The sequence below is a fragment of the Kogia breviceps genome, chromosome 7 (assembly GCF_026419965.1).
Source record: "Kogia breviceps isolate mKogBre1 chromosome 7, mKogBre1 haplotype 1, whole genome shotgun sequence".
NCBI lineage: Eukaryota > Metazoa > Chordata > Mammalia > Artiodactyla > Physeteridae > Kogia > Kogia breviceps.
The window spans coordinates 100,809,615-100,834,934 of NC_081316.1; the positions used below are offsets into that span (position 1 = coordinate 100,809,615).

A 25,320-nucleotide genomic window follows, 5' to 3' on the forward strand; every position below is an offset into this window, starting at 1 on the left:
TGGGGCACCAACCTGAGACGCAGTTTATGATGAAAGCCTTTTCTTTTTTCTGTGAGTCTAGTTACTAGGCAGTGTAGTTAGCTGATTGCTAATAGTACCAATCACTAACCACACGGCCAGGTAAAAAGATTTGGGAATTCATCTAAATGAGCTGCCTGTGCATATCAATGTTCTGGGGGTGGTGGGGATTTGGGGGATTGGAATTTGCTAACATTACCCATTGCCTATTTTTCAATAGGTCAGCCAAGAGAGATATCCACATTTTGGCTGCTAAATATACAACATATGTATTATATGTATATCTTTATATACAATTTTTCAATATTGCTTCAGGCTCTGAACCAAAAAATTTTCGGATATGTTGGGGAATAGGATTTTTCTACTTAGCTGACTGTCATTGTATAGATTTGTAATTTATCAATTTTTGAGCTATCTTTCTGTGAGACTGTATTAATATCTTGAAAGCATAAAGTGCCATAAGGTCACTATGGAAACCATAAGGCCATAAGGAAACTAAATTGTGGTTATTACCAATGTGTCCATTTCCTTTCCTAAATTGGTTTTCTGATGTCCATTTCAATTCCTGCCACAGTAATTACAACTTCCCTATCGCTGAAATGGTTAAATTGTTCCTAGATTAACCAGATCTCCCGGGAAAGCTATGCACATACACTTATTAATATTTTTATAAGAATTCATTAACCAAAATTTTTATAGTGTTTTTCATGAAGGGACTGGGTCCACTCATCCGATGTACTTATAACTGTTGCAGTCTAAGCAGCTTTTAGTGGGACTGATGTTACAATCTAAATCGACTTTCTTTCCATAAGATTGGTCTTAAAGGATGCAGGGGGGAAAGTGTATAAAACATTAATACAGGGGTGCCTATCAGCCCAGTTCACACCTCTAGCTTCCATAGTCTAGGTTGTTAGCTGCCTTATTGAATTCACCAACCGCTGCAGGCCCAGAACTTCCCCATAGAGGGTGCTGAGCTACAGCAGTCTGGTGTGGAAAGAGGATTGGGACGGTGGAGCTAAGGGAAGCTTTATTTAGATATAGCTGGGGGGAAAGGACGCTGGTCGCGGGGGTGAGGGGAGGTGGAGGTGGTGGGTAGGAGGCTAACTCAGAATAAAAGAGAGATGAAGTCCTCCCCCACTGGCTCCAACAGGACAAGACGCCTCAAAGTTGATGTTTTGACTCTCCTATCTCGACTCCAAGGCTTGGACTGATCCCGAAGTCTGCGATCACCGCAGAAGTGGGATTCAGGTGGCGCACAAGCGCACGCGCTAGACCCCAGCTTCTATCGAGGAAACTAAGGGCTTCCGGCCGTGGTTGTGGCCAACTTAGCGGGTTTCCGGCGGAGGCGGGGGAGGGGGCAGGGGGGGCTGGGAGAAGGGCAAGGGAGCTTGGAGAAGTATCCTGAGTTGCCATGGAAACGAGGCCCAGCAACGGTTTTAGCAGCCGAAGGGAGTCGTGTGAAACTCACCCGCAGGGATTACTGGTATTCACCGGCTCTTCGGATCGCGATGCCAACTTGGCTAAGCAGTTCTGGATCGGGGCGTCAATGTATCCCCCTAAGGAATCTCAGTTGGTGCTGTCCAGAGGTAGCAGTCAGCGTCTGCGGGTGGCGCGGCCCTCGAGGAGCAGTGCGCTTGGTGAGTAGCTGCCTCCTGTCAGCGATTTCTGCCTCCTCCCTAACCACGGGGCAGACACCAGAGCCCCTCCCAGGAGAAACTGCCGAACCTAATTCTAAAATAAGAATCTTTCATTCAGATGTCTAAAACCCTGTACAAACAGTTCTAAAATCTTCCCAGCAATCCTTCCACCCCAAAATGATCGGTAGTATCTTTGTTATATCTAAAAGTCCATCTGAAAATATCCCTTGGTTATGACATCTATTTGTCTAAACGGTATAGAATAATCTGGGAAAATGTTATATGTTGGCTGAAAAGATATGAAGGATGGTTTTTTACATAATAGAGTTCAAAAGTGAAAGCCCTAGAGAAGGTTGGAGGCAGAGTCAACATTAGGAACCAAGTTCCCTGACCTTTAAGGCCTAAGATGGGAAACTGTTATGCAATTTTTACAGGTTTAGAAAAATTAAATACCTTTTATGCTGTGGCTTTTCCAATGACACTTCTCTTTTGTATTTTTTAGAGAAGAGTTACTTCCAGCCTTTTTTCCTTGAGAATAGCAGTAAGTACCAAGTTTTATGCCTTTCAATATCCTGATTCCTTAGACTCTTAAAAAAAAATAGGTAATAAGTGTAAAGATACAACTTCTTCCTTTGGCATAACTTTCTGAATTGCATACCAAGACCCTGCCTCAGAGACCACCCCATTTATCCAGAGGAAAATGCCTAAATTCCTATAACACATTGAATAGGAATGTAGAAATTGTAATCTATGATACTGCAAGTAAGTTCTATTTAGAGACCTTTTCTTGTCTCTGGACTCAGGCTTCCCCTCTTCTAAAGAGATTAGAGGTTCCCTGCAGCCAGAGCTAATTAATTCAGTCTCCAGTTATTTATGAGTCTGGTTCATAAAGTTTCAAGACAGTACGTATTTGTGTTTACCTTCCAACTTTATGTATTACCTTTTAAACTTTAATTTTTATCAACATTATTGTAAAATCATGATAAAATTATTTCAGATTGTATTTGATTCTATTTTCTTTAGAGAGAAGAGATGTCACTGCTGAAACCCTAAAGATTCAGGAATCTGAGGAGAAAAAAATGTATCTCCAAAAGGTAGGCCAGTATTTCAGAAAGTCATCTGATTTTCATTAAAATTTCAGTATTATTTTCCAAATCATCACAATTATTCTTTTTTTAATGTATGTATATAAAAATGTTTTGCTTCTAGTATATCAGCTTGAGCAATAGGAAAACCTTTATTAGAATTTTAATTTAAAATTAAGAAATTCTATTAAACTTTGGCTATTCTCAGTCTCTGCAAAAGCCCAAGGATGTGTAAGAACAATGAAATCAGAGGGAAGTGGAGAAAGATGGATTCACACACTTTCCACCCAATAAGGCCCCAAACCATATACAGTGTTGTAAGAACAGAAATATTGTAAGAACAGGAAAAACTGAAAAGAATTGACTATCTTAATAGGTCAAAATTAAATGATCAGAGGACTGAGTCCATCATCTAGAACCATTTTGCCTAAAGGCTGCAATTAAACACATTCGTGGTGTCAAATCAACTGAACATGTCTCTTCTTGGCAACATCCCTTGTTTGCTTTTCTTTTGCAGGCACAGCCTCTAACTCAACAATTAGTACAGTGATTTATAGAAACATTTTGTTTGGTTAATGGATAAATTCCATTCCTCTAACTGTTCCTGTACTATAAAAGCAGAGAGAAGATTCATCTGGCCTAATGTCTTTAATTAGCAGATGTATTGGCAAAGTCCAAAAGACTTATCGGGAATTCTACATAAATTACAGAACAATGCATTTGAGTTTGCTGATCACATTAGTTTCCTTTGTGGACTCTTGGTGATTCCTCCAAACAAATTAAGTGATTAGAAATAGTCAGCATTTTATTCTCTCTTGAGGATATTAGATAATATATATTTATACCAGGACTTAATAGTGGGAAGGGAACCTAATTTTCAGTGAAACAAAAATCATTAAAAGTTGACTTCTTCAGCACGTTTTAATTTCATTTTTGGAAGGGATTAGAAATAAAAGATTAAAGACAAACTATTATCAACTTCTTTCATCTTTTGTCAAACAGTTAAGACAATATGATGAGTTACAAGTAGATGTTCTGCTAATGGTAGTCTTAGAACTGATTTCCTTGCCTCAGGTTCTTCTATTATTAATTACTTAATTAATCTCCAGATATCTATTGAGATCCTGCCATGTGCCAAGTACTGTACTAGATGCTGGGAATACAAAGACAAGATGTGTTCCCTGATCTCAAGGAGTTTATAATCTGGTGGAGGAGAATACCAATCAAAGGCAGGAATTATGGTACATTTTTATGATAGATGTATGCAGTTAATACTATGGGAACACAATGAAGGACATCAAAGTCAAGCTTAAGGAATCAAGAAATCTTCCCAAAGGAACTGAGTTTCAAAGAATGTATAGAGTTAACCAAACAAAGAATATCCTCCATGCTGATCTTCCTAAAACCCAAATCCCATTATGCTGCTTTCTTACTGTATTAGTCTGCTAGGGCTGCCATAACAAAATACCACAGACCAGGTGTCTTAACTAACAGAATTTTATCCTCTCACAGTTCTGGAGGCTGGAAGTCTGAGATCAAGGTGCCTCCAGAGTTGGTTTCTGATGAAGCCTCCATTCTGGGCTTCTAGATGGCCACCTTCTCACTGCGTCCTCACATGGCAGAGGGAGAAAGCTCTAGTGTCTCTTCCCCATCTTGTAAGGACACCAGTCCGATTGTATTAGGGCCCCTAATGACCTCATTTAACTTTACCTCCCTAAAGGCCTGTTTCCAAATAGAGTTACACTGAGGGTTAGGGCTTCAACATAGGAATTGCAGGAGTGGGGGTGGAAATGACACAATTCAGTCCATACACCTACTTTTGTTCTTTTTCCCCTGGCTCTCCATTTCTGCAGGATGGAGACCAGACTCTCCAGCATGGTATTCAAGTTCTTTTCCAGTCTGACTATAATCTGACTGGCTTCTACCACTCTCCTTCCTCCTTCCCCTATACCCCACCCTACCCCCAATGCAGCCTACTCTGTACAGTTGGTTCTCACCACTAGGCTTGGGCACACTGTGTATCCCTCCCCATATGTGCTACCGAAGTGATAAATGGGTAAAATATATTTTTTCTGAACCTAAACATGCACATTATACTGTGATATCTGCCAAATTGTACATTAAGTCAAGTGGGTCCTGCAAAGCAGTATAAAGAAAATTATATTATATTGAGAGTACAAGATAAGAGGCCTAACAAAGCAGCAAGCCAGCAGGATAGAAAAAGAATATTACTGAAACTGTGCCTTGCGAGTATGTAGGAGAGCTGAATCATTTTGGTATGCTACAGTTCTAGTCAAACAATGCCATGGTGAAAAAAGCAAGAGAACTGTGTAACAACTGAAGGCTCGTACAGATATCCTCAGATACTGTTGTGATGTCGTACTCATAACACCCAATTTAGTGAGTGTATACCACGTGCTATATATGTTAAACTAAGCACTGTATATGCATCAACTCATATTCTCCTTAAAATAGCCTCATGATGATTATTCCCATTTAATCAAACAAGGCTTAAATGATTTTCCAAAGTTCCCACAACTGGTAAGTGGCCGAGCCTAGTTTCAAAGCCTGTCTCCTAACGCCAAAGCCTGTGAGACTCATTGTGTTGTAATGATTGCTGGCCATGGCATTGTTCAGCTATGCTGTCAAATATTCTAAAATTCAAAACTGTGGTATGAATACAAGTGTGAGAAACAGTGACTATATGCTGTTTCTTCAACCTACAATTTACTTTTGTGTCTCTACCTAAAATGCTCTCCCCCATTTACCTTCAAGGCCCAGCTCAAATGCAACTTCTCTGTGAAGCTTTCCCAGAGGTGACTTAGAGACAACAGAATGAATAGCTCCCTTCTCTGTGCTCTCAGAGCAAGTCACGATCTGTGTTATAGGTAATTGTGTTATAGGTATGTTTCTGTCCTTCCTGCTAAATTCCAGGCACCATAGGGTTTGGAAGTCTGACTCGACCACTTAGTATATGAGTGACCTTGAGCAGCCTATTTAACCCCTGTGAGGCTCAGCTTCCTCAGGTAGAGAAGGAGGAATGATAAAAGTATCCCCCTCATCAAGTTGGTATAAGATATGTAAAGCACCGGGCCATTGTTTTCTCTCAACAAATGTTAACTCTCTTTTCCTCCATGAGGGCAGAGGTCATTTCTTATTTACTGAACTCTCGTGCTTTTCCGGCTATTGAAACTCAGTAAATATCGATATTTGTTGATTGAATAAATAAACTCATAACTGAATTAATCAGTGAACATATGCTGTATACAGTGATAACACCATTTTGGTTAGCCTTTTGTACATATACACATCTGGCAAATTTTTCTAGGCTGACAATTTTTGCAAGAACATTCCCCAAAGCTAGTCTGTTTGCAAGTCTGCTTTAGGACCAATTTAGCATATCCCCTCGCATCTCGGTTTTGCTTTTACCTCGTGGGTCTATATATGACAGGAGGAAATGTGACTCCCTGTAATCACTAAAACATAGAATCTATTTTTGGATACTGCCGTTTTTCTAAGTCTGTAGTATTCTCTCTGCATTGCTGCCACCACCATTCTAGAATTCTTACCTTAATGGCAGAACATAAATGGGGAGGTGGGAGGTTCTAGGTAACTAATAAAACATTTACAATGATCTATTCAATTTGAGAATCTTCTACATATTTTGAACATATACATTTGTATAAGTAAATGTCTGGTATAATTTTCATTATAAAAAGGGGAAAATATTTCCCATCAAGTCTCTTAAAGGTTTTTTCTTCCACTTTCTCCTTAAAATTAATGAAAATCTAAAAATTTATTTTGTCTCTCCTAAAAGTAGTTTTATAGCTTTTTCTCCCCAACTGATACTGATTTTTCCGTTGCTAAACTTTTAAAACTTTAATGTTATCCTCCATTTTGGAATATTTTCCAGGTATACCTTATAAATGCTTTTGGTTAGTGGACAAAATGCTATTAATCACAAGTACTATTTCTGCGATGGATATCCATGGCAGAAAATCAAGAACAATTTGAGTCTGTCAAGATTAAATGGCTTACTCTGTCCATAAAGGAAACCTTATAGCACTCTACTGGACCATTATTCTTCCTTTGAGAGTTCTAAAGTAGTCTGAAAACATTATAAGAAATGAATAATCAGCTAATTCTTTGAAATCATAAAACTAATTTGCTTTTTAGTTTTGCCACCTTTAAGAAAGCTCTTTAGCTGATTATCTCTTTATGAAAAGAATTATAAATAATTCATTTGCTGGGAGGAGGAAGAAAAGATCAGAGCAGTACTTTAAGGCCTGTATATAGATGACGTATTTAGAAATGTCCATCTGGAATCAGAGTTTTAACATGAGTGAATATAAACTAAAGATTTTCACAAGGAAAATATGCAATCTGCAGAACGACAATAAATATATACTCTTTATTGGGAATGGGGTTTTAATCTGTTCAGTCACACAACCTGTACAACCAATACTGACCATAGTGTAAGTCTTCCTTAAAAGTCAATTTGCTATATGGTGCTTCAGTGAACCAGAAGCAAATCATGCTATGATGAGAACATTCTTAGAAAAAGAGTCTAGGAAGTTTCACAAAGGTGTATTTTTAGACACCGAATCATGAAAGTGGAAAACTTTAACATTATCCTCCATTATCTTATACTTTCAAAGGGATCCTCAGAATTATTATACGTCAGTTTTTTTTTTTGTTTTTTTTTTGTTTTTTTTGTTTTTTTTTTTTTGCGGTATGCGGGCCTCTCACTGCTGTGGCCTCTCCCGTTGCGGAGCACAGGCTCCGGACGCGCAGGCCTAGCGGCCATGGCTCACGGGCTTAGTTGCTCCGCGGCATGTGGGATCTTCCCGGACCAGGGCACGAACCCGTGTCCCCTGCATCGGCAGGCGGATTCTCAACCACTGCGCCACCAGGGAAGCCCATATAGGTCAGTTTTGTAGAGCCCAAACCAAAGATACAATAAACTCCCTCAGTGTCATTGTCCAGGATGCTCAGATAAAAGAAAATCCTCTTTGGTGTCAAATTGCCCAGGAATGGCGTCCCAGACAAACCAAATTTTTCTCAGTCACAGTGTTATCTGGCTTTGTTTTTTTTTTTTTTTTTTTTGGTGGTACGCGGGCCTCTCACTGTTGTGGCCTCTCCCGTTGCGCGGAGCACAGGCTCTGGACGCGCAGGCTCAGCGGCCGTGGCTCACGGGCCCAGCCGCTCCGCGGCATGTGGGATCTTCCCGGACCGGGGCACGAACCCGTGGCCCCTGCATCGGCAGGCAGATTCTCAACCACTGCGCCACCAGGGAAGCCCCTGGCTTTGTTTTAATTTTGCTTTCCTGCCCTCATGTAATAATAACAAAGTTCCTTTTCCTCCATAAAATGAATACCATTAGGAAGTGGTGGATTTCTCCTTCACCAACAAAAGATACTTACTTAAATTCTTGTTGTTCCTAATTTGTCAAAGAATTCAAGAGGAAGAATCATAAAAACAGACTGTGCATTCACAGTAACAAGCAAATATTTTGGTAGTAAATGATAATTAAAAGATTGCATAAATATGAATCACTCTTTTAAATCCTCTATTGTACCACTTTGTTTTCAAACGTTATTCAATCTTGGGAAACATTTTCAGTTGACAGATGAGGTTCCCCTCTTAATCTTCTTTAGCAACATCTACAAAAAGATACTCAGGGTAAGAAATGAGATTTGAGATCAAATAGCTGAATTCATTGCCCCAGGCAGACCCAGCCCCAGAGTTGGATAGGGTCATGTCCCAAATGCATCACACCCTCTTATTTCCAAAGATCTGTATACTTTCTCTTCTGTGTACATTCACCCTAAGAACAAAATAAAAGCATTTTAAGCCCTGCAGTACAGTACAATTAGGCAAGGACCCATACTATCTATCTCCTGGTAAAACATGATTAAATGAAACTACTGAACACAGAATGAAGCAAAAAAGGATGGTGTATTTTTAAAAATAAAGGCAGAGCTATCTATTTGATTCCAGCTACAGGAAGCCTTATTGTTCAAATTTGTAAACACCTTATAAGCAGTAGGGTGAATCAAATAGAATTTATTGAAGAACTGGGTAATTCTGTGGATCAGGTAACTCAGAAAATACAACATACCTGAAATCAAATCCATAATCTGCCTTTTCCCTTTGCCTCTATCAACGGCAAGATGAAAAGATATGTAGATAAGTTATATTGGAGCCAGATAAGAAAATTTAAAATTTTCTGTATCTATATTTACTTCACCACTTAAGCACTTTCTATGCTAAGGTATTTTAGTCACAATAGGTGTGGTCAAGCATACCCTCAGAGCCTGAGGTGATACAGCCATTTGTCTATTTGGCTCCTGAGATTTTACAATTCCCCAAGCGACTGTGTTGGTTATATAGTCAATCCTCATTATTCACAATTCCATATTTGCAAATTCACTTACTAGCAACAGTTTATTTGTAACCCCAAAATCAATACCTGTAGCACTTTCATGGTCATTGGAGGACATTCACAGAGCAGAGAAAAATTTGAGTTGCCCAACACACATGTTCCTAGCTGAGGTTGAACAAGGAAATGTTCTGCCTTCTTGTTTCAGCTCATACTGTGAACAGTATCCTTTTTGCAGTTTATTAAATGCCACGTTTTTTGCTTTTTTTTTTATGATTTCACTGTTTTAAATAGCCTCCAAGTGCTGAAGTACTGTCTAGTTTTCTTAATTGCAAGAAGGTTGTGATATGACTTATGGAGAAAATACATGCATTAGATAAGCAGATATTCAGATATGAGTTATAAGTGCTGTTGGCTATGAGTTCAACGTTGATGAATCAACAAGGTATTTAAAATAAGGTGTCTATAAAGAGAAATACACATAAAACGAGGCTATATATTGATCCATTGGTGAAATGTTGTGATCAAAGACAGGCAGGAACCTAGGAGACATGGTCACCTCGGTGACATTGAGTCTACAGTTTCTTCCGCTTGGAAATGCTTTTCTCCCGTTTCTCCCTTTAGCTAATGCCTACTTGTATTTAAAAACAATTCAAAAATAGTCACATTCAAGTCTTTCCTCATCCTTATATACTCCCCAGGCTGATAACAAATGCTCCTTCTTTTGTGCTTCCCTAGTACCCTGTGTATTCCCCAGTCATAATCACTGACGTATAGTACTGTGGTGTAGTTGAGGTATTTCTCCTGCTGGCTCTAAGTTTCTTAAGGAAAAGGATCATGACTTCTTCAACTTTATAATCACAGGACCTGACAAATATCAGATGATCTCCTAACCTACCAAATAAATGCTTATGAGTGAATAAATAGATGATTTAACTTGTCTGGACCAGAATCCTGCATGATAGTCCAGTTCCTTGAGCTGAATGGCATATGAGGTACTCATTAATAGGAGGACAGTCAAAAATAGGATTCACCAAGACTCAGAGGCCTCACAGACTCAGAGGTCTCACAGACTCAGAGGTAATGTACAGACATGTAGTCACTTGTGAGAAGGATGTGCAAGCAACAGACAAGAGTGGAAATACAGCCTGTAGGCCACAGAAGAAAGTCACAGTCAATGAGCATTATCAGTTCTCTGAAGGAGGCGATACCAGGAAAAGACAATGAATGGAAATTTCAGACCATGGTGCCAAGATTCAACAGCATATAAAAGAAATCTTGACGTGGGAATCAGAATTCAGCATCAGGAGTAGAAAATAAGTCAAGGCCACTGTCCCAGAGTGTCAGGGATACTAGACAAAGAAACAAGACAAGGACTTGAACACATGGGACAAGACAATATTCTATATAGTAGAACTTTGGTACAGAGATAGGCTTGGTTTTAAAATTTAAAAAAAAAAAAGCAAATTCCTAGAAGCATGTACCTTTCCCCCAAACTCCAATCACATTCCTAAACTTTTGTGTCATTCCCTACTGCCATACCCAGAAAACTACTTTAGAGCCATCAATATATGAGACAATTCACCTAACTATAGTAATTTTTTCTTTACCAAGCCAAAAGATACTGTTCAAAATCAATTTACCAATAATTGATTCTATTGTTGAGATAAACTCTGTTAAATGACTATTCAAGGAAGAAAAAGGCATATTTTCATTTAACACTATTCGGTAATTTATTTGAAAAAACTTAGAAGTTATTTAAGATATTTTATCTAAACTTTGAAACTTTTATTTTAAAGGATAAATTTTTAGAGCACTGAATAAGTAAAAACAGAAAGAAGAGAGTTCTTAATTGTGGTTATAAAGTTTTATATATTACCTTTGCATTCTCTGGGGTTTATGGCCATAAATGTTCCCAGTAGATATAATGTAGATGTTGGAGTAGGTATAGACATTAGTCTGTATGTGTGAAGTTGAATTGGACATTGTATGGGTTTCAATGCATACAGGTGAAGGCCGTGCATGGAAGTGTAGGGTCACAAGGCCAAACTGAACTTTACAGAATGTTTGCCCAAAGCAGTTGAAAAGTTTGTAGCCTTAAAAAAAGAAGAGACGTAGGCAAGGAAAGGGCCAAAGCTGAAGAGACAATGTCAAGCTCAGGCAAGAAGAGCCAAGCAAAGACATCAACAGTAGGATATCTTGGGGATAAGACCCCAAGACAAAAGTTAGGAGAATCTGATTTGGAAAAATTGTACAAGATTCACTCAACAAATATTTATTTGAGTGAACATTAAAATTCAAATCTCAGGGCTTCCCTGGTGGCGCAGTGGTTGAGAGTCCGCCTGCCGATGCAGGGGATGCAGGTTCGTGCCCCGGTCCGGGAAGATCCCACATGCCGCGGAGCGGCTGGGCCTGTGAGCCATGGCCACTGAGCCTGTGCCTCTGGAACCTGTGCTCCTCAACAGGAGATGCCACAGCAGTGAGAGGCCCGCGTACCGCAAGAAAAAAAAAAAAAAAAAAAAAAAAAATTCAAATCTCACTTACTGCTTTTTTAAAGAAGTGCCTTTTAAAGCAGCATTAAAGCAGTTTTTCACTTTGCTGTACACCTGGCATTGTGCTGAGTACTGGAGAACAATGATGAACAACAACAAAAAACAAGCTACAAACTGTCCTTATCTGAAACTTGCAATTTAATTAAGGAGAGAGATACTTATGAAGAATTTTACATGATATTTGAGGAACATTTAACAGGGCAGTATTGATCCAATCAAAAGAGTCAGGGAGAATTTCTGCAAAGATTAAGCTGAGATTCAAAGGAAGAGTGGGCATTAATTAGGCCAGAAGGAGGGGTGGAGGGAGCATCGCGAGAGCATTCCGGAAGGTAGAAACAGCACAGCGCGTGTCCAAAGCTGAATGGCCAGTGTGGAGATGGGAAGGTTAGGCCATAGTATATAAACAATAAGAAACCATTGAAGGGTTTTAAGTTGGGGGTTGATAATATCGGATTTGTTTGAAAAAATTCAAGAAAATGAATTAAAAGTGGCTGGAGCAGAAGTGGGGAAACCAGAGTGAAGGCCATTGCAATCATCCAGATGGGAGGTGATGGTAGCTTGGATTAGGAAAAAGCAGATAGATTTAAGAGATATTCCGGAATTAAAATAAGTAGGACTTCAGTTGTGTATTGGATACGGATGGTGAGGCATAGCAAGGTACCAAAGGTAACTCATAGTTTTCTGGCTTGCACAACAGGATGGATGGTGCCATTCTCTGAAACAAGGAACGTTAAATAAAAGTCAGGTGTTGGGGGTTTAGGGGGAAGGCGGAAGGGGTTAGAAGTTCAGTTTTAGACTCATGGAGTGTGCATTTGAGATAAGCAGTGATAAGCCTATTCGAGCTGTCAAATAGGCCTGTGGGCTAAATATATGGGCTACAGAAGTATGGGCCAGAGATGAGATAGATCATCTGGATGGAGAATCCCCCACCCTCTCCTTCTTACAACCTAATGGACAGGACAGGAGAGACATACCTGAAAGATGAGGTCAGTCCCATTCACCCATTCATCATATCTGTGTAACCATCAACATGATGAAAATATTAAAGACTCAGCAGTTACTTGTTTGCTAAGGACAAGTCTTGGTAATTATCGTAGACCGAATCATCAGTAGTATATAATTCAATCATATATAGAAGTATCTTTAATATATCTACACTTTATTGAATTTAAAGGTGTAATAATTCATTTTATGCTCATATTGTTCTCAACATTAAAATTCAAATCTCACTTATTGCTCTTTTTAAAAAATAAGTGCATTTAAAGCAACATTAAAGTAGTTTTTCACTTTGCTGTACACCTGAAACTAACACAACATTGTAAATCAGCTATACTCCAATAAAAATTTTAAAAATTTAAAAACAAGCTGGGGAAATTTTAAAAATAAATAAGTAAAACAGTTTTTAAAAATCCTTTATGCTTATACTTTCATGCATTTGTTTTGTGTGACTTAAAATAAGAGCTATGCGGGACTTCCCTGGTGGTCCAGTGGTTAAGAATACACCTTCCAATGAAGGGGACACAGGTTCCATCCCTGGTCAGGGAACTAAGATCCCACATGCCACGGGGCAACTAAGCCTGTGCGCCACAACTACAGAGCCCACGCGCTGTGGAGCCCATACGCCACAACTACAGAACTCATGCCCCGCAACTACTGAGGCTGCACACTCTGGAGCCTGTGCGCCACGACTGGAGACAAGCCAGCATGCCGCAATGAAGACCCGACGCAGCTAAACATAAATAAATAAATAAATAAATAAATAAATATTTTTTAAAAGAAGAGTATTAAGAAAAATAAGAGCTATGCTCTTCAGGTAATTACTATTGGTTTTCCATTAAAATATATGTAACAGAATTAAGAAAAAATATGTAACAGAACCAAGAAAATACACATTTTTTCTTCAAAACAGATAAATTCATATTTTATCAAAACCTACATTTAAGAAAAATTGTCGAGTCCCTTTTATGTAATGACTGATATGTTTCTCTCATTTTAGTAAGCCACTATTTTTCAAATGAAAATTCTCAAGCTGGGAATTGAGCCAGGATCAGGCAATTTTCAGGAGGTATGAAAATGTGCTTAGACATGCATTTTTTTCTGCAAGTCATCATTCTTCTTCCCTCTGATTAATAATCCTCTAACATCTTCCCTCCACTCCCATAGATGACTGCCTTTAGATCTGCCTCCTAAATATCAGATTAGAGCTGGAGAAAGCCTTTTCGCTGATTAGTCAGGCTATCTTTTAAAGTACATGGTAGATCATTTGCGGGCCAACAGTTCTGTATCTTATTATTATAGTAGATATAAATTTACTATATGGAAGTTGTAGAATCTACATAGCAGATTTCAATTAATAGACACAGGGAATGGTAGTAAATTCATAGAATAAATTCACAGTTGAAGCATTTTGCTGTCAAAATCAACAGGCCAAGAGGCACATACTGCCTTTGGGAATCAAGCCCAAATGTGAGACATAGTTTTACCTTAAGCCAATAGTAATGCTAACCTTCCTCAACTGCATTTTGTAACAGAACAGGAATAGAAGCTACTGAAGATTGACTGTGTAGAATAAGAACTAAGACTCCCTTGTGATTCCATCGGGCATTTAACTTGAAATTATTGGCATAGAGATAAAAATTAAATTCTGGAGCCTCAAGAAAAACATCAGATAATGTTCTCTAATCTCTGTAAAACCACGGAACTTTGGTTCTGCTTAGGTAATATTCTAAAATTGGAATGCACTGTAATTCTCATTTTATACTTATAATCAGAAGTCATCATAAATATTTAGCATACATTAAATAAGATCTTAGAAAGTTCATCAGTTTATAGGTACCACTATAGTTTAACTATTCTTTACCCTTTAACCACTTTTTGCAAAGTGCTACATGATCCCATAAAATAAATTAACTTTGTTCAAGCAGACTTCACTCTGGATTAGCTCCCCCTGCTGTGTATTCTCCTAAAGAGGTCCTTTAGGATTCTTCTAAAACTTTTACATGTTTTAAAATCTTAAACTTATATTAAGATTTTAGATTCAGCAATGAATTTATGTAAATATTATTTTCCTTTATGTGCTTTTTTTCACATGTTTTAATGGTTGTGTCATGAGCATGTATTGCATTGATAGTCAATGCAAAGAATAAATATTTTTTAAATTTCTATTTGAGTTAATATATTTCCCCCAGTGCTTCCTAGTCTATTTCCTTCAAGTGTTTTTCCGTTTCCAACCATCTGCTCCTCTCACTAGAGAATAGTAATATTTTTGAGAACTAACTACACAGCATATATACTCTAAGTCCTTTACTCATATTCTTATTTAATCATCAGAGCAGCTTTGTCTGAGAAGCTTTATAATTACCCCTATTACCGATGAGGAAGCTGAAGCAGAAACATGTAAGTGACTTTTTCAAGGTCACACAGCTAAAATATAGTAAAGACAGTTTGAACCTGGGTCCATCTGACAATGGAGCCAATGTGCTTAACTACTGTACCACACTGGTTTCAAGAGTTTCTAGATTCTCTAGGTATCGGGATGGTTGCCAGGTAACTAAGCAAAGAGCTTATTGAATTGGAACCAGTTCAATACTCTTCTAAGATATTCTTAAGATTAAATTCAGTAATTAGTCTCCTATACTGTGGTGGTCAAGAGAAAATTTCTTTTGGTAATATAGATAGGTAATCAGAGAAATAAACACTACCATATGCTATCTTTGATGAATGTTTCAGTCAAAAATTTTTAATTATAATACAAGGAAGAAATGCATTTTTCATATGAGAACCAGGTCTTGAGAAGAAAGGACCTTTCTTTTAGAGTCTAGTGCTTATTAAGAGCTTTTTTATAACTGAAATTTAACTGAGGAAAAAGTTTATAATACACTAGAGAATTTGTAGAGGAATTTCTCCTGCATAAAGGGCAAGTAATATCTTAGATATCCCTCCTTGTTTCTCCTTTCTTCCTTCCAACTCTATTCACTAACTCACCTGTAGGTAAGAGGTTGAATCATCAAAAATCCTCCATGACTGTACACAGAAGGTGGGTAATCCATCCTTTCCTCCTTTTTCCCACTCTTTCATATTTGAAAGCATTGAAAAAAATTTTTTCTATAATAATAATAGCTACCATTTATTGCATATTACCCATGCATTGTTAAGCAATGTTTGTATTATCTCCAATTTTCACAACCTTCCTTATAGATGAGAAATCAATACTCAGAGAAGTGGTTCTTTGATTGACCCAAGGTCACAAACCTCTAACCAATGGGATAGTGAGTACATTGGAAGGAGGAAAGGAGGAACCAGGAGGAATAGTTAAGATATAACTTGCCGGGCTTCCCTGGTGGCGCAGTGGTTGAGAGTCCGCCTGCCAATGCAGGGGACGCGAGTTCGTGCCCCGGTCCGGCAGGATCCCACATGCCGCGGAGCGGCTGGGCCCAGGAGCCATGGCTGCTGAGCCTGCACGTCCGGAGCCTGTGCTCCGAAACGGGAGAGGCCACAGCAAAATTACTTGCCATTAATCACACAGCAGAATTGGGGTTCAGACCCAAATGTATTTGACTCCACTAATCTATGTTGCCACCCAAATTGTTTGACTCTGAAAAGCCAAAAATAGAAAACTCAGCAGCTTAATCCTTGAAGTGGCACTAAAATTCATTAACCTTCTATGAGATATTAAATGTATTAATGATCATATCCTAACTTACTAAAATCACTATTTATTCTGTAATTTATTTTTTCGAGAGTAGGATATAACTATAAGTAATATAACTAAAATGTATAATATAAAAAAGTATCCACCATTAAAATATTATAAATATATTATAAATATATTATGATACATAAGTCTTGGGGATATAATATACAACATTATGACTATAACAAAAAATACTGTACTGGTATATTTGAAAGTTGCTAAGAGAGTAGATCCTAAAAGTTTTCATCAAAATTTAAAAAAATTTTGTAGTTATGTAAGATGATGGATGGTAACTAAACTCAAGTACTAATCATTTCACAATATATATGTATGTCAAGTCATTACGCTGTACGCCTTGAACTTACACAGTGTTGTATGTCAGTTATATCACAACAAAAACTGAAAAAAAATTATAAGTATAAATTCTGATCCCCTTATGCTATTATTTTAAGAATTAATAAATGATTTAAATGTCTTATAAATTCCATTAATGAACACAACCGAAACACCATGGCTAGAAATGAAAATTCTTTTGTCGTTATGAAATTAACAAGTAAATTATTTTTCCCTACTAATAAGGTAAATTGTAAGAATTTTCTCTTACCACTGAATGTATCTAGTTATCCTGGCAGAGATTTCTTAGAATAGTTGGCACTGTTTTTGTTCTGATGACACAGTTGCCTACAGTAGTTTTGTTATGCATTCCCAGGAAACATGTCCAGGAAGCAGAAATCAAATCATATTTGAAAACTTTGTTTCTGGCGCATTATATTATATTACAAAACTGATTAAGTTTTGTAATATAATATAATCCATTATAATAAAAAAGCACCTGAAATCAAAAATTAAATGAATGATTTTTTTACCCTACTATTATTTAGAGTCTTATAACTAAATATTTCTTCATTTATATTAGAAGCATTATGACAATATCACTTGCCTGTGACTACCCAATAGTTACACAGAAAATAATCATATAGTTTTGTTCATAGGGGATTTTAAGAACTAAACTTACCCACTGTTTAATTTCACTTTCTAAAACTATTTTTTTGCTTAGACTAATAATGATTGTGCATTAGACAATGTAATGGGTTCATTCATATATCATGACAAATCAATTCAACAAAAATTCATTGAGTATCATTTACAAGGCACTGTTAAGCTCTAAGGAAGGATAAAAGGATGAGTAACACTCTGAAAGAGACATGGTAGCAACTATGAGATAAAGCAGGGAAAGTAAGATCAATGCTGTAATAAGGGTATAAAGTGCTGTGTAATCACAGTATGGGAGCATTTAATTCCCACTGAGTACATGTGTAATGGGAAAGTTGGAAAAGAAACTAACTGAATATCTACACTGAAAATATCCCAGGTCTTTTTCTATAGACATTATTTTATTCAATCCATAGCAAATTGACAGGTATTTTTTAATTAGCTTAGTTTCTCAGAAACAGACTCACAGAAAACAAACTTATGGTTACCAAAAGGGGAAAGGTGCGAGGGAAGGATAAATTGGGAGTTTGGGAATGACATATACACACTACTATACTTTTAAAATAGATAACCAACAAGGACCTATTTTATAGCACAGGGAACTCTGCTCAATATTCTGTAATAACCTAAATGGGAAAAGAACTTGAAAAAGAATAGATACATGTATATGTATAACTGGAAAAAAATAAGCTTAGTTTTTAAAAGACCCTGAATATTTTTCTTTCAATATCCGTGATACCTGATACCTTAAATTCAAAAAAAAGAAGAAATCTTGTCCCAAAATAAATAAAATTAAAACTCTGTAGGCTCTTAAAAGGCAAGATTAATATGACTTGAACGGAATGAAGCAAAGCCAAAGCAGCAGTGTACTCTGCTGATTACTCGTGCACCAGCACGGCTCCTCCTCCCACGTCTTGGTGGAGCGTGCCTGAGCTTTGCAGCTTCTCTTGCAGCCATCAGGACTTAAGACTCCTCCTGAGAAATTACTTAGTAATATGCAGCCTCCAGGGCTTTGCACACCCTGTTTCCTCTGCCTCGAAAGCTTTCTTCTCCATCCCATCTGTACTGTTATCTGGTGACTACGCTTTCTGGCCTAATCTTGGACATCACCTCCACTGGGATATCTTCTCTGAGTTTCCCCCACAGATACACACACACACACACACACACACACACACACACACACACACACACACACACACCTTCATCTGAATTGAGAGTCCCTCCTCGGTTCTCTTATTTCATCCTATTCTAATCCCATTGTAGTATATGTGAGGTGAGACTATTGTCTTTTTCTCCACAAGTCTGCCATCACCTGGCAGGCAAGAATGGTATTTTGTTCAGCCCCTAGCACAGTAATGTTACATCATAGGCTCTCATTACAGATTGAAATGTATCCCACCAAAACAAGAGATATGTTGAAGTCCTAACCCCCAGACCATGAAAAGTGACCTCATTTGGAGATAGAATCATTGTGGATAAAATTAGTTAAGAAGTTAATACTAGGGGCTTCCCTGGTGGCGCAGTGGTTGAGAATCTGCCTGCCGATGCAGGGGACACGGGTTCGTGCCCCGGTCTGGGAAGATCCCACATGCCGCTGAGCGGCTGGGCCCGTGAGCCATGGCCGCTGAGCCTGCGTGTCCGGAGCCTGTGCTCCGCAATGGGAGAGGCCACAACAGTGAGGCCCGCATACCACAAAAAAAAAAAAAAAAAAGAAGTTAATACTAGAGTAGGGTGGGCCCCTAATTCAATGTGACTGGTGTCCCCATAGGACAGCCACATGAACACCGGGAGACAGCAACATGCCACCGAAAGCAGAGATTAGAGCTACACAGCTGCAAGCCAAAGAAAGCCCCAGATTGCCAGCAAATGACCAGAAGCTAGGAAGAGGCAAGGAAGGATGCCCCTACAGGTTTCAGAGGGAGCATGGCCCTGCTGACACCTTGTTTTGGACTTCTAGCCTCCAGAACCATGTGACAATAAATATCTGTTGTTTGAAGCCATCTAGATTATGATACTTTGTTACTGCAGCCCTCGGAAAATAATGCAGTGCTCAATAAATTTGAATGGATGGATAGATGACAGAATTTTTACCTAGATATGACAAATCTGTGTCCATTCTCAGTTCTATGTTCCTTCTAGCCTTGGTCTTAGCAGAGCTTCTTTCATTTTATTTGGCCATTTGAACCTACAAGTTTGATTTGTCAGATTCTCAGATTTCTTTCTCCTCTTGTCCTCAAACACTCCAGATGCGATTTTCTGCCTCGCCATCTCCAATACTGAACCTAACTGTATTCTATGAAAAAAATTTTGTACCCATATTTGCCTCTTTGTATACAGTCTATATCTTGATAAATCTTTGTGCCTGAACTAAATTAGTGGGGGAGTTTTGTTTTGTTTTGTTTTTTACTCTTAAGAAAGCTAACCTGAGGATGTGCATGTCTCAATATCTTACGACAGAGGAGCAATGGAGTGTGAGATTCTGTTCTGTATGTAAGCTACTTAGAAGAGCCCTTTTCCACGGATGTACGTGGTGGCATGCTCTTTGAGCTGGCTGATTTTGTGTCTTGCTACCATTTAGTGGCAATTTAGTGTGGTGGCCAATAGCTTGGGCTTTGTTTTCAAGTAGAGCTGGTATCAAATCCAGTTCTGCCACTTAAAACCTTAAGTAAGGTATTTAACCTTAGTATTCTTCACATTCCTCATATATAAAATGGGATGATAGTGATGTCAAAATTCTGAGTTATTATAAGAAAATAATGATATAACATATCAAGTTCTTAGTATGGTTGATGTAGTAAAGTCAATAAAAGTTATTATTATATGGGCAAGAAAACTTCTCTCCATTTAGAGTCAAAATCAAATTATTTTGTAAAGCAGCATCCTCTGGAATAAAAACTGAATTGTGTTATAAATGAAAAGTATAAATCTATCATGGAAAAAGTGTTTAATTCTGCCCCAAAATACAAGAAGGAAAATGGAAAAAATCCTACCCCCCCAATGGACACATAGCTTTATTATTGAGTCAAAAGACTCATCAGCTCTTTTTTTTTTTTCTTTAAACAGGCTAAAAAGAGAGATGAGATTATCCAACTCTTAAGAAAACAAAGAGAAGAAAGGATCTCGGTGAGACTGATAGTGAGGCATTCAGATAAACCTCGGGGTGGGTTGCGGGGGTGGGGGGGGTGATGTGAACTATGGCAAATTCTGAGAGGTTTTATAGCTTTACTCCTTAAATCAAGGTGCCCATGGTCCAGAGCCTTTTATATGCTGGAGGGGGCAGGTCATAGACATCAGATAATCTGACAGTCCTTGATAAACCAAAGACATCTCCACAGTGTGCAACTCTGCTGGCACAGAAATGGTGCTCTTGTCTCTGAGCTTATTGTCACATGTCGTAAAGCCATAGGATATTAACATGGGCTACTTCATTGCTAATATTTGTTTTACAATGATTGATCTTGCTTAGATACTACAAAAACAAATGCTAAATGAAGAGGAAAAAACAATAAAAGCAATAGCACCCCATACACTTCTGGATGTACAAACACACTCTCCTGAATGAACCCCAAATGCCCTAAATCTGGACCATTTCTAACCCCACAGTCTCCAGATTTAAGAAGCTGGTCATTATAAACTCTGTGATAATTTTACCTCAGATTGTTTTCAAGTAAGTAAATTTCAGTCAGTGCAAGAACTAAACATTTTCCTTTTTAATTTTTATTTTGTTTTGTTTTAGAAAGAACTGCTTTCCCTTCCTTATAAACCAAAAGCCAAAGTACACAAAGCAAAGTAAGTTTACTTCTGTCAAAGAAGTACTTCTTTTTTTTAAAAATCAGTTTGCTCCCTACCTTCAAATCTTCTAAAAACCCACCCACTGTTTTAGAGATTTCTTGCCTTGAGAAAACTTTCTTCCCCTCATCTACATTAAAGCCTGTGCCCACTTACACGTCTGTGCAACATGCAAGTATAAACTGGCGCAAACAGGAGAGTAGATCAACCTTGAGTCTGTACACATTCTCTTCCCCTCCTTTCTCATCCTGGGTGATTGTGTTCACCTGCCATCTCTCCCCTTCAGCACTCCTATCCCCTACCCACACCTAGCCCTTCCATCAGACCTGCAGATCAGCAGGTCTTCTAGATTATCAACTCTGATACCACCAAAAGGCATACCTAAGCTTGCTAAATCTAAGTTCATGTAGCAAGGGCTCTAGCTTCACAGTGACGGGTTAATAGCCTTATCCCCGGAATAATGTTAGAGCAGCACCAGGCACATGGTCCAGAAGAGTTTAAAGGAAACCAGCTATCACTGGTTAATCACAAAAGAATCCCTAATAAAAAACGTAAATGTCTTCATTTTTGTATTCTGATTGAAACCCAATGTGGCTAACTCGACATTAATTTGACAAATATTTATTTGCATACTACATTCAGGGAAAAACAAAATGTAATAGAATTTTTATTCTTACCTCATTGGTATTGAGGCCGACTTCCTTGAATGTTATCAGATGTTATTAATGAAAAATTAATATGTCTATGCTGATATTTAAAACTTCTGAAAAAATGGAAAGATCACTTAATCACCTGGCTATATTGTCTACACAATGTTCAACAACTTAACTTCTTGCTTTTCAGCTAGATGATTTGACTTAGCTTCTAAGGGTGAAGCAAAACTAGCCCAGTCAAAAGTTCACTTATCTCATTCAAATAATGAAGATTGCTACTTGAATTGTATCAACAGATCTGTCTGGGTACCTTAGATTTCTGTGCCTATTTTTATAGGAATGATCAGAACAGTCCTGTTACTATCCATGTAGATTCACCTAAGAGTAAAATATTATTTCACAACTTGAACAGATAATTCCCTTAATGATTTAAGTGCTTACCTAATTCCTTTTGTATACCAGGTTGGCCTCCCTCCTCTGTCCTGAAGCCTTGAATTCCATTCCATTTCACTGTGACATCTTCTTCCCCTGAGCTTCTTACACAGTTACTGTCTGCACCATTCTTTTGGCAGTTAGTCATGCACTACTTTGTGGCCATATTTTATAATTATTCAACTCTTATTATCTCTTAAGTTGTCGTCTAACTTTTCACATATTTTTTACTCGTCTATGACTATATTGTAAGTTCCGTGAGAAACTGGGTCACCCAAAGTGCGTAGCACACTGCCTCCATGTAGGAATTCAGAAAATATTTGTAACCCCCCCCCAAATTTTTTTTTTTGGCCATACCAAGTGGCTTCCAGGATCTTAGTTCCCCAACAGGGATTGAACCTGGGCCCGACGGCAAAGGCGCCAAGCAAGTCCTAACCACTGGACCACCAGGGAATTCCCTGTAACAAAAAATTTTAGCTAAAAAATGTCATGTAGTTCAGCATTAGCTAATTTAGAAAGTGGTGTTTCTATACTGTACAGTAATTTGTAAACATTTTAAAATTTGTGAAATAGCTTAAACACAATTTTATTTTAATTTTGCCCTCTTTTTCCTTCCTCCATCCTTTCCTGTCTACCCAAACCTTCCCCACGTATACAGATATGCCCTTACCATCACTCCTTCGTCAGATCTTAGGATACTCCAGGTCCCCTTCTGTCAGAAAGAAAGGACTAGAAAGTGTGTACATAGTAAAGTTTCAGTGGCACTATGTTTTTTTTATCCAATATTTGCTTGTAAAAGAGGGCTGACAAGAAAGAACAATGGGTTATCCAAAGAAATCAATCACCAATGATGAAATCTCAGAAGTTTGACTCAGGTGAGCACAATATATTTAAGTTTAGGAAGTCTGCTCCCGTTCGCTTCAAGTCACACTTCACAGTGGAATGACCACTCCTCCCACACAGAAGTTTACACTTGATTGCAAAATCTAATGCATAGTCAGAATGCAAGACAGTAAATCTTTATTGGAGAAACTTTCACAAGTTTTTTTCATGCCACGCTGTGTTCACAACTACAGAGTTCTGTGTATTGGAACTGATTCATGTTACTGCCAACAGGAAAGTGATTTCAGAGTCAGATAAAGAAGACCAAGAAGAAGTCAAAGCCTTGGACTAATTTGATTGACACATGGGAGAGGATGGCTCACTTAGATCTTCACTTTTGAAACAAGCTGCTCTTACATCAGGATCATTGGAATCAGTTAAATTAGACAAAGAAATAAAAGTTGAATATGCAACACTTCTAGGAATTTTACCAGTTATTGAATACTTGTGTCTATTTTACTTAGTGAATATCACTGTATTTGGTACCACCACACAGTAATCGTCTCTCTCATCTTATACATTCACAAACTCCTATTTATCTTGTTTTCATTTGAAGGGTATTTCTAAAATTTCTATATTTTATCTATGTTATGAATATCAGATAAACAAGAAACAGGGGCTTTATGTGCTTCAACTTGTAGACCACCAGTAAAAACAATTAATAAGGAAATAGAGGTGAAAGGTCAGTCCTGAAAACTTTAAAGTCTTCTTGCAGAAAAAAAAAAAAATCCATTTCCCAAAATTTGGTTTATTCAGTTTCTGGAACATGTCTAAAGTCAGTCAGAAGTGAATTGCTTCTAGTTCTGTGACTAGCTGGCTCAACATTCCTTTGTCTTATTATTATTATTTTTTTATACAGCAGGTTCTTATTAGTCATCAATTTTATACACATCAGTGTATACATGTCAATCCCAATCGCCCAATTCAGCACACCACCACCACCACCACCCCTCCACTTTCCCTGCTTGGTGTCCATATGTTTGTTCTCTACATCTGTGTCTCAGTTTCTGCCCTGCAAACCAGTTCATCTGTACCATTTTTCTAGGTTCCACATATATGTGTTAATATACGATATTTGTTTTTCTCTTTATGACTTACTTCACTCTGTATGACAGTCTCTAGATCCATCCATGTCTCAACAAATGACGCAATTTCGTTCCTTTTTATGGCTGAGTAATATTCCATTGTATATATGTACCACATCTTCTTTATCCATTCTTCTGTCAATGGATATTTAGGTTGCTTCCATGTCCTGGCTATTTTAAATAATGCTGCAATGAACATTGGGGTGCATGTGTCTTTTTGAATTATGGTTTTCTCTGGGTATATGCCCAGTAGTGGGATTGCTAGGTCATATGGTAATTCTATTTTTAGTTTTTTAAGGAACCTCCATACTGTTCTCCATAGTGAGTGTATCAATTTACATTCCCACCAACAGTGCAAGAGGGTTCCCTTTTCTCCACACCCTCTCCAACATTTGTTGTTTGTAGATTTTCTGATGATGCCCATTCTAACTGATGTGAGGTGATACCTCATTGTAGTTTGTTTGTTTGTTCTTAATATTTATTTATTTATTTACTTTTGGCTGTGTTGGGTCTTCGTTTCTGTGCGAGGGCTTTCTCTAGTTGCGGCAAGCGGGGGCCATTCTTCCTCGCGATGCGCGGGCCTCTCACTGTCGCGGTCTCTCTTTGTTGAGGAGCACAGGCTCCAGATGTGCAGGCTCAGTAGTTGTGGCTCACGGGCCTAGTTGCTCCACGGCACGTGGGATCCCCCCAGACCAGGGCTCGAACCCACGTCCCCTGCATTGGCAGGCAGATTCTCAACCACTGCGCCACGAGGGAAGCCCCTCATTGTAGTTTTGATTTGCGTTTCTCTAATAATTAGTGATGTTGAGCAGCTTTTCATGTGCTTCTTGGCCATCTGCATGTCTTCTTCAGAGAAATGTCTATTGAGGTCTTCTGCCCATTTTTGGATTGGGTTGTTTGTTTTTTTTAATATGGAGCTGCATGAGCTGTTTATGTAGTTTGGAGATTAATCCTTTGTCCGTTGATTGGTTTGCAAATATTTTCTCCCATTCTGAGGGCTGTCTTTTTGTCTTGTTTATGGTTTCCTTTGCTGTGCAAAAGCTTTGAAGTTTCATTAGATCCCATTTGTTTATTTTTGTTTTTATTTCCATTTCTCTAGGAGGTGGGTCAAAAAGG

At 38.2% G+C, this 25,320-nt stretch overlaps 2 protein-coding genes across 6 annotated transcripts in view; one reads left to right on the forward strand and one right to left on the reverse strand.

Moving 5' to 3' along the window:
* BTG4 (BTG anti-proliferation factor 4) overlaps positions 1 to 1,657 on the reverse strand; it is a 33,145-nt gene extending 31,488 nt beyond the window's left edge. Inside the window, exon 1 of the mRNA XM_059069496.2 lies at positions 1,487 to 1,657. The gene's annotated coding sequence lies outside the window, so the exon portion shown is untranslated. The remainder of the gene's footprint in view (positions 1 to 1,486) is intronic.
* HOATZ (HOATZ cilia and flagella associated protein) lies at positions 1,174 to 23,534 on the forward strand. Of its 5 annotated transcripts, none has more exons than XM_059069503.2 (6): positions 1,350 to 1,655; positions 2,158 to 2,196; positions 2,679 to 2,749; positions 20,427 to 20,486; positions 21,100 to 21,152; positions 23,354 to 23,534. In XM_059069503.2, the coding sequence occupies exons 1-6, from the start codon at positions 1,430 to 1,432 to the stop codon at positions 23,409 to 23,411; spliced, it is 507 nt and encodes a 168-aa protein (XP_058925486.1). In that variant the 5' UTR covers positions 1,350 to 1,429; the 3' UTR covers positions 23,412 to 23,534. The 5 variants fall into 5 exon arrangements, with proteins under 5 accessions (XP_066895585.1, XP_058925486.1, XP_066895583.1 ...); XM_067039482.1 differs by having other exon boundaries at positions 1,401 to 1,655; positions 20,424 to 20,486; XM_067039484.1 differs by lacking the exon at positions 21,100 to 21,152 and having other exon boundaries at positions 1,174 to 1,655.
* The last annotated feature ends 1,786 nt before the right edge of the window (positions 23,535 to 25,320 follow it).